Source organism: Notothenia coriiceps, unplaced genomic scaffold, assembly GCF_000735185.1.
Source record: "Notothenia coriiceps isolate Sejong01 unplaced genomic scaffold, NC01 NC01_scaffold00029555, whole genome shotgun sequence".
NCBI classification, from domain to species: Eukaryota; Metazoa; Chordata; class Actinopteri; order Perciformes; family Nototheniidae; genus Notothenia; species Notothenia coriiceps.
The window spans coordinates 3538-13791 of record NW_011362256.1 but is presented as its reverse complement, the minus strand read 5'-3'; the positions used below and the strand labels follow the sequence as shown (position 1 = coordinate 13791).

Below are 10254 nucleotides of genomic sequence, written 5' to 3'. Positions count from 1 at the left end.
TCATGTCTCTTCTACATCAACATGTGTCCCCTCTGTGTAAAGAGACTCTGAAAGTTTCAGGAACAAAGATTCTCTCTCTTTTTGATCCATTTCTATAAAAACCTGTCTGAAAATGAGCTGATCAGATTTTGGCCACTTTGTGATGTCATAACGATGTTTTGTTTTGTGTAACCATTAGCCAATCAGCAGCCAAGGTAACCCCCACCCCCCCACACCTTATCACCTGAATCTCCTCCTTTTTTCTCCCCAGGATAGTCCCACCTCTCTAGCAGGCACTAAAAATGGGGGTAAAAGTTCTCTGAACTAAGTTCTCTTTTTGGTGTGAACGCAAAATCCCAGGCACTAACGGAACTAAACGGGAAAAGTACTCCGGTGTGTGTGAACCGGTTCTTCGGTTCAGCTCCCGCTCTGTTTACACCGCTCAGAGCCCGACTGGTGCTGCGTCATCGTTTGAGTCATGACGTAACCGTTTGCGTGCCTGCTTCATAAAGCCAAACCGCGCGGAAACCCCTCACATCGACAACAACAATGGCCGATTGTATTGAAGCGCTACTTGTTTTGGTTTTGCTCTGTCGAGACGAAATGGAAGAAATGGGACGACTTTGCTACCAACTTTACAGTCGTTACATGCTACATTCAAAAGTTCTTTACAATCATTATCATCAACTTCAACGACGATTCGGTAAGAGAAGAAGGTAAATATACGTCCTATTCGATGGCGTTAGAGCTAGCTGTTGTTAGCCTCTGCATGCGCCAAGCTCAAAAACCCAGCTTTGCAGCATTCATTACTATGGTATAACTCATAACTGATTCTCAATGTTATTTCCACAGATCATGTTGAGGCTGGCGGAAAGGTGGATGTCGCGTGTTATTTGGACACAGCCCAGATCTTCCGACGTAAGCGTGACGTACGCGGTGCTTGCTTTCGAGACCGACAATTTTTTGGTGCTTGAAACGAAGCGGATTCCGGAGCTTAGAGGCGGCTCCGCTGCGGTGTGAACAGGAAAAAACGGTGCTTTTCAGGCTTTAGCTCCGATCCGGCCCTGGAACCGCGTTGGTGTGAAAGGGGCAACAGATAATCAGCACTTTTGAAACAGGGCTGAAACAGAGGGGATTATGGGTAATGCTGCAATGATCTGTTTGGTGTTCCAGCCAATCAGAGACAGGCTCTGTGTATATCTGAGACCTGTGATATATTGATGAGAAACAGTGTAGGGACCTTTAAAGTCTGAAAGGTTATGCATCAGTTCTGTAGAGCAGTGAATCTCAAATGGGGGTGCATGGTCCTCTAGTGGTACCTTTGGGGTACTGCGGGGTGTAAATGAGGTTTAGTGATGCAAACTACTAAAAGTGTACCTCACCAAAATGATGCAGCGATATTCATGTCCTGAGGTTATTGCAGTTTATTACAGAAAGTGTTTTATTGATTGATCAGACACAGATGACACATCACTATATTGTAATTATTCATATAGGTTTTTATTTTGATATCAAAAAGGTGTGGGGTACTTGGCAGAGACAGTATTTAAAATGGAGAGGTGTGGCTGAAAAGGATCAGGTTTTATGATCAATTAAATATGTCTAATACATTATGACACATATTTCAGACGGACCTTGAACATTCATTTATTGTCATTGGTATAAAAGGCGAATCCCTTTCCTGTTGAACAGTGGAACAAGTTGTAATAACACACTTGATAGATAAGGTTATTTATGTCACACAAATCACACTGTTGTTGTAAACACACAGAGAACAAAATATATTATATACAGTATAAGAAAGAGCCAATAACATCACCCAAGGATAAGACAATGGTTTATGATTTCACTTTGAAGTGTATATAAAAGTTAGTGTGGAAAACAAATGGGTTTTATTACATTTAGTGTTAGGTATTCCCAAAAGGCTGCTGAGCACATTATTAAACCACATTCCCTGCTGCTGTGTTCAGCTCATTGACAATAAACCACTTAGAGACACTTTTCTGAGTTGATTCCAGTGTGAAACTAGCAGGTTTTTGCTCGTATCAAAAAGAAAGAAAATACCAACTTTCCCACGCTGAAGGAGATTAAAGTGATATAGGGGAAATGAAATGATACCGTGAAGTCAGTCAAGCTGGAGGAATGTTAGCATGAGATACCCTGGGGCTATTTTAGCATACGCAGAATAAAAAAGGACACTACATGTGATCACAAAAAACAAACGTAATATTAGTGTAAAAGACATTAGTATGCGTGAATACATTGTGCATACAGGAATATGATTTGTTGTAAAGAAAATAATTATAAAAACTGCTTCGATCAATTCACAACTTTAACTTTGGCATCAACGCTGTAGAGTTCAGACTGTTTTCTTTTAATGAGATGAAACGCGGATGATTAACGACACATTAATGACGCACAACATTTGATCAAAGAGACTAAGATTGCTCCCAAATAACTCGTATCAAGCAAATACCTCCAGAGTGGGAGCGAGTTAAAGATGTGCTGCTTTGTTTATTTTTAAAACAGATGTGTGTAGAGACATGTGGAAGCCTTATGTTACAAAATGTCCTGAAAAAACGCCTAATTTCAGCTGATTTTTGTTAAAAAACCAGAGCAAGATAACTGTAATTATAGTCAATATTAGGAATATCTGGATAAACTGTTCCCTGTTGCTACCCTTAGTTAGGTTTTTATTAGATCTTTTCCTGAAGAGAGTTTCAGAACACAACGTTTAGCAATAACTGGAAGGAAAAAGTGATTTGGATTTCTTGTTTTCGTGCCCCTGATAATCGGGGTTTCTTAGGTTGCTCCTGATTTCAGACGGAGATGTTTCGGAGATGTTTAAAAGGTGAAGTAGAAAAGATGATAATTAGTGTGTGTGGACATAAAGAGCCTCGTCCTGTTGTCCAACGACTGAAAGCAAATACCTTAAAGATGTGCTGCCTTGTTTATTTTAAAACAGATGTGTGTAGAGACATGTGTTAGCGTTATGTTAGAAAATGTCCTGAAAAAAACGCCTCATTTCAGCCGATTTTGTTCAAAAACCAGAGCAAGATAATTGTAATTATAGTCAATATTAGGAATATCTGGATAAACTGTTCCTCGTTGCTACCCTTAGTTAGGTTTTTATACAGAAACCTTTTGAAAATAATGAACATTTTACTAAAAAAAATGTCAAAAGTAATTTGGATTTCATTTTTTCGTGCCCCTGATAATCTGGGTTTCTTAGGTTGCTGCTCATTTCAGACGGAGATGTTTCGGAGATGTTTAAAAGGTGAAGTAGAAAAGATGATAATTAGTGTGTGTGGACATAAAGAGCCCCGTCCTGTTGCCAACGACTGTCCTCTGCAGACACTTGAGTCACGTAGATATTGAACGCAGTTTTAAAATGCCACGGTGACATCACCATCTGTGTTTGTTACTCTACTGTCGTTGGTGGCCGCCCATCGAGTTCTTCACGGCCTCCTCCAGAGACTTCCTGGTCACCAGGAGCCGCACGACGTCCTCGTTCTTCTTCGTTAGTCTTTTGCGCGCCTGGTCGTGGGTCATCATGGTCATATCGTAGCCGTTCACCTGGAAGAGGAGGAGGAGGAAGAGGAGGAAGAGGAGGAGGACTGCGTTTCAGAAAGGACATATTGATAATGATAGAGTGGATCTAGATTGAGTTTCTCTTCACACCTGCATTATTTTGTCTCCCATCCTCAGGTCGGCTGTTTCGGCTGGTCCTCCCGGAGTTATCCTGGTCACATAGATCCCCTGAGGACACAGGAAACACACCTACTGTTACACATCATCCACTTTATATCAAGCACAGACAGATACAGATATAAAAGCATTACAATTTGAGCATCTTTTCATTTCTCTAATGTACAATGCCTCGTCTTGTTAAGCCGCTGCAACGCAAAAAATGCAGTAAACGTACTTCTTATCGTATCTTATTACAGAATATAGAAACCACTACCTCAAAAATATTAAATAACAATCAACAATAATAAACCGCACACAAGATAAACCGTGCTGTCATCCATCTGCTTTATTAAATGTGAAAATTGTACGCAAGGTTTTTGTTGACTTTTTAGGGCTTGTTGTGGAATAAATCGTTTGAGAGGCGAAATGGAACAAAAGACTGAAGTTCCTCGATCTCCTATTCCTGTCCAGCCCTTTATCTGAACCTCGTGCTGCACGTTTTGACGCTCAGGCTCTGTAACGAGGTGTGTGTCTGACATCAGGTGAACCACACTCTGTAGAAACCTGCAGTCAGACATGACATCAGTGAGGGGTCCGTCTCCTCCGCAGGCTGCAGGTAATGTGTCCAGGCTTGTCCTTCCTCTGTAACTCAGGAGAGAACTGCTGTAGTGACACTTTCCATCTGATGTTGAATACCTGAGCTCAAGATATTCAGATGTGTGTGTGGTGATGAATAAAGCAATGTTGTTGTAGCATGCATTGCGTACAGCATGGAATACCTAACGACACACACACTGTTAGAGCCTTTTTGCTTTCATCGTTATGGTTTGAATGTGTGGCTTGATAATATAAGGATTTAGAGTAAACTCTTATTTGTTTTTGTGAGTCACACTACGGGTTAAAAGATGTTATCTTAAGTCTCACTTGTTGTCAGGTGTGCGCTGTCGGGTATGACGTGCATGTCTTTATGCCTCTATAAGGCAGGACGATGGTTCACAGCTGAGGGTGTGATTAGACGGGAAGCGGTAGAGTCTTTTGACCGAGTTCTTTTTGTTCCATTTTGATACGGAGAACTTTTAGTTACTTGGAAGCGAGGAAGTTTGTCTTCTTGTTTGTATGCCGATTTCAAATGATGCAATTATCAAATCGCAAAGCCTGCTATTTTTTTAATGTTTTAAAATTCAAAAAACACACCAATCAGAAGTGCTGTGCTCCACATGCACCAGCCATTGTTAACCAATCAGAAGTGGCCCATGATAGAAGGTGATAGACAGATTGATCCAATCATCTGCCATGTATTTTTGAAAGTGCCTGCCCTTTCCAAATGGCTTCCAATGGAGCTCTCCTAGATGGTTTGGTGAACCATCTGAGTCAGGTTAGTAACGCTCCATCACATGTTTCTATCACAGGGTGAATCTTAAACTGAAGCTTGACTTTAAAGCAACCCAACGGAAGTTTCATGTAAGTTTAGTTCTTTCACTCGTAGCTCGGGCTGCGGGGGTGCTAGAGACGGGAGCACGTTGATACGACCTTCCTAGCCGGAGGTATGGCCACATTTTACAATAAACTTCCGTTGGGTCGCTTAAAAACAAATATCGCAAATCGAATCGCAATATTTGTCAGAAAAATCACAATTAGATTTTTTCCCCAAATGGTGCAGCCCTAAAAGTGGATGTTAAATGTAGAAACGGTGTAAAACGCCACGACACACACACTCTTACTTTGTCAGCCTTGTCGTCAGAGAAGGGGTTCTGCCCGGGGTCCTGGTCGATCCCTCCTCCGATGCTGAAGCCCAGGATCAGATTATCTCCCTGCCGCAGCTTCTTGATCTCAATCCGTTGCTGTTCCACAGGAAACAAATCATCGTTATGGCTTTACCCGTTACATTTATAAACCCTGACACACTAAATACTTTTAGTAGTTTATAAATAATCCCCAAAACTGAAATAAAAAGCACAACAAATACACAATATTTTCAAGGAAATGTTTCTTATTTTGTGATGGTCACTAATCATAACTGCTACATTACATTGTGTTCATCTATCTATGTGTTCATTTAACACATGCACACTAGGGATGGACATTAGAAAACGTTGTGTCATGATTTTCCTGTCCGAAGTATTCTCCTGCTACATATTTAAATATACTGCATTATAAAGTGTTTTTAGAAAGAAAACATTGTGTTAGTTAGAATATGTTGATTCTTACATTTTCTACTTCTCTACCATGATAGTCAGACAGCTTTTTAAAGCAACTCATGTGGAGCTATTCACGATATCACCAACAATGGAAACTCAGCTCAATGGATGGACTTATTGTGAGTGTTTTTATACGAATCGGCAATGAATTAAAGACCGTAAAAAAGGCAAAAGAAGCGGATCAAACCCCAGCCCTGTTACCCTCCACTGAGGCTCTGATTTACCCTCTGCAGACACATTTCAACACTTGACAACTGTCTGGTTTCAGAGGCTGTTTCCCACCGACTGAAGTCCTCAGAGACACAGTCAGACTTTATTAGCCCTCGGCGAGCAGCTGCAGCTCTCAGAGCAGAGGAGGGATGAGTGTGACTCCTCACAACACTCCTGCACACAAAGGCAGCCTGTGTGTGTGTGTGTGTGTGTGTGTGTGTGTGTGTGTGTGTGTGTGTGTGTGTGTGTGTGTGTGTGTGTGTGTGTGTGTACTGATGAATAAGCAGACGTTCACTGAGTGCTGTCGCTGATCCAATGAAGTCTGAGGAAGTCTGGATAGTTGTTAACACAGAGTCATCAGTCAGCACACTTACAGAATGTCACCCAGTTAAAAGTGGTTTAAAAGCCTGACTGGCAAACGTTCCATCACTTGAAACTATAAATATTACGTTTTACTATATGTGGACTGAGAGGGAATTTAATGTCATCCTAGTAGTAATCATAGGGAACCTTTATATTAGACTTATTAAATTGATATATCAGTGTTTGAATACACATTACATCACATGTTACTTGTTAGACACTTTTATCCAAAGCAACTAACATACTCAATACTGTGGACAATCCCTACAGGAGCACTTTGGGGTGAAGTGTCTCAGGGACACAACGACATGCTGACTGCAGTGGGGTTTGAACCTGTGACCCCCTGATACGAACACAAACGCACTAAACCACTGCGCCACATGCCACACGTCAGGAAATGAGAAACAAGACACTGTACTATAAATATATTTGGCATCTTTGTATTTTTTAGAAGCTCTTCAGGTTTATGCTTTAACTGTGAAGTGTGCCATTAAGTACATATCGTGGTCCCAGCTGTCGGCGATCCTGAGCATAATAAATACGCTGACACAGCCTAGCTCTTGAATGTCATATTTGGTATCTGTTACCTGAACAATACAGCATTAGGCTTTAATAAACATCTCTTATTTGACAAAACAATTTTACAAAATGTAAGATTTCTGCTGCTACAATGTTTTTATCCAAGGAAATGACTTTATATTATCAAGTAATACACTCAATGATTTACAAACACCATGTCTTTACTGATGGTGGATACCACATACCTTTAGGACACACAATACAGTTAACCTCCTACCCACCCTTCTTTACCTGAACCCCACCCCTCACGTGACCCTGCAACACAGTCACCTAGCACCTCTGTGGCTTTTTCATAATCAGTTGTGAAAATTCCTGCAACATTTGAAGGCACCACCCTGTATGCTTTATCTTTTGCATTAAAGCACACTAGGTGACGCCCAGAGAAAAGGTCGAGGAAAGTCTGATCATTTGATGAATTACATTGAATATGGTGTTCTAACAATACTCTATAAGCCTCTCTTTAAGTTAAACTTTCAGATCACAACACGTAAGAAAAATGAGAGCTGACATTAACAATGTAAAAAAATACCGTAAAGCGTAGAATATTGCCTTAAAAAGTAAGCAAATTGACAGATGAACTCAATGCCATTTACCGTAGAGTTAAACATATTTCCTTAAAATGTAAGAACGTAGATAGTATAAACTCATGTGTATTTAGCGTTAAAGTCAGAATAATTCCGTAAAAAGAAATAAATGACAGAATAAAGCTAAAAAAGATTTACCGTAAAGCTCAGAATACAAGTGCACTCGAACTCTAGGGGCGGTTTGTTTGCCCACCGGCTAGCTTTGTTTTGTAGCACCTCTGCTAAACAAACAAATACAAGTTAATAAAGCTAGTTAACATTAGTGAGCTCATTATGACTAGTCAACTACATTGAATTCAGAGTTTTGTACTGACAAGATTTCACATTGTGGACAAGAAGCAGAACAAAAGAGAGCCGTTGAATGAACACTTTACGGTACTCCCAAACTTACCACAACTGCCACCAACGGCTGTCCCGGGATGAAATTCGACATTGCGCTACTACTATATTTAAAGTTATAAACAAATAAACAAACTAAAAAGCAACCACCAGCTGTTATTTTTGGGTAAAAAGCTCTTGATAGTGGGACAACTTGGTAGATTTACTCCATAAATCCCAGGCTGGAAAAACCAACTGCTCTGCTTCCAGGGCGACGTCACCTGGCCCCCCAGCCTATCAAGTTAGCGCGTTTTGTAGCACGAGGTAGCTGGTGAGGGCGGTGTTTAACAGTTGGGTTTGACTCATGCGTTACAAATCAAACTCCCAAAGTGTTGTTGGGCCCCCCTTGTGTTCCGAGACAAGTATGGGTGTGTCCCTTATAAGGACCTGGAAAACAGTGACCTCATGGTGATCTGAACAGGGTGGCTTCACCTTTAACTCACCTGTAAAATAATGTATTCCTTGTCATAGTATCACAACTTAAAAAGGGAATTAACCGTTTGATAGAGGGACAATAGCTCATATAAGAGATTTCAACGGTCTTTTATTTTGAAACTTTATATCAGAATGTCCCGCTGGAATGTCCTAATATTCTGATGTACATAGAGGGACTGTAGCTCATATGAGACTTTAAAGGTCTTTTATTTTGAAACTGTTCACTCATAGAGGGACGATAGCTCATATATGAGGTTTCAACAGTCTTGTATTTTGAAACTCTAAATCAGAATTACCTTATATTCTCCGAGTGAATATTTGGGCAGGCCTGCTATCAGCGAGAAGTGTAATAATTAGTCTTTGATTATGGACAGTTCTTTATTTGTTCTTATCTAAAAATAGAGGGACGATAGCTCATACAGTATATGACATTTAAAATATTTTATTTTGAAACTGTACATCAGAATGTCCTAATATTCTGATGTACATAGAAGGACGATGGCTCATATGAGACTTTAAAGGTATTTTATTTTGAAACTGTTCACTCATAGAGGGACGATAGCTCATATATATATGAGGTTTCAAGTCTTCTATTTTGAAACTGTTCATCAGAATGGCCTGATATTCTCCGAGTGAGTATTTGGGGTGGCCTGCTATCACCCTGAAGTGTCTCTATAGCTAAGAATAAGTGTAGATAACCCAATTTGGGTTCTGTGAGACTGAAGGGGATGTTGCATTGTTTTTGTTACTTTATATTGAGCCTCCTTTGCAGCAAGCTCTGCGGCTGCATCAGCCCTTTTTGCCGTTAGGACCGAGGTTTCAGAATGGTGACAAGCGCTTGAATGAGAGGCAGTACGCGTAGTGATGGGCTGATGGCTGGCGAAGACAGTGCCTTTCACACTCCGCATCAAAATCAATATGGCTTCTTTAAATCTGTTATGTTCTGCTGATGCTCACCTGAATGCTTTTTACATATAACCCTTTTGTCAATAAAAACAAGTGTTGAATGTGGAAAGTGTTAAAATGTACACTGAAAATCAACCACGGACACAAAATGGCTTAAAAGTGTTTTTAATATCTCTCCATGATTCTTGAGGCAATACTACAAAGACATTCAAATGATAAAGACGGCAAACGTTCACACTTTCCTTGAAACGATACAAAACGGATAGCGACATCCTTCAGAAATAAAATAAGCTTATATATGTGATGCTCTCGATAAATGAAAATCAAACTAAAAACGGCACGATAATAAAACGGTTTTTCTCTCAACTTTTAAGCCAAAGAGTTGTGCAACTGTCGCTTCCCTGTCCTACATCTCTGTGAAACCATATCATTACAATAACAACCCAACATAAAAACACAAGTCATTACCCCTCACTGTGTGACACACTACAAGACGCAGGCACAAGGAAGAAGTTCAGGACTACATGATCGTTACAGTAGATATTCAGTCGGGCTAAAGCTCTTCTCTCCTCTGGAAGAAAAAAGATTAATAGGCATATTATTCAAATGATAAACCCCAGGCTGCATTGTCATTTCTTTAAGTGCTCCATTCCCCCAGCATGCTACAGACTGTGCAACATCCTCTCCTCCAGTGTGACTGCCTGTCTTCCGCGCAACAAAAAAAACCTCAATGACGTGGGGAAGTTAAATTAGTGTTAGCTTTGTTTTTGTGATGCAGGAGCTCTGGTAGTGAATGTGTCAAAGCTTCTAAATCTTATTTGCTTTCTTGATTAACAGTGGACAAAATGTCATGCACCAGATATCAGGTTTCTGAAGGTGCTGATGGTTTAACGTCACATATATCAATATAACATTTGCTTAAAGTTTTGTAA

General features: G+C 40.3%; 1 protein-coding gene across 4 annotated transcripts; it reads right to left on the bottom strand.

Moving 5' to 3' along the window:
- Positions 1-1460: 1460 nt before the first annotated feature.
- On the bottom strand, positions 1461-8215 carry tax1bp3 (Tax1 (human T-cell leukemia virus type I) binding protein 3). Of its 4 annotated transcripts, none has more exons than XR_799808.1 (5): positions 7995-8213; positions 5391-5510; positions 3661-3738; positions 3248-3555; positions 1461-2810 (listed from the first exon to the last, which is right to left on the bottom strand). XR_799808.1 is itself a non-coding variant. In XM_010786790.1 (5 exons), the coding sequence occupies exons 1-4, from the start codon at positions 8034-8036 to the stop codon at positions 3406-3408; spliced, it is 390 nt and encodes a 129-aa protein (XP_010785092.1). In that variant the 5' UTR covers positions 8037-8213; the 3' UTR covers positions 1461-3343; positions 3375-3405. The 4 variants fall into 4 exon arrangements, 3 of the variants coding, with proteins under 3 accessions (XP_010785092.1, XP_010785093.1, XP_010785091.1); XM_010786790.1 differs by having other exon boundaries at positions 1461-3343; positions 3375-3555; XM_010786791.1 differs by having other exon boundaries at positions 1461-3347; positions 3379-3555.
- Between the last annotated feature and the right edge of the window lie 2039 nt (positions 8216-10254).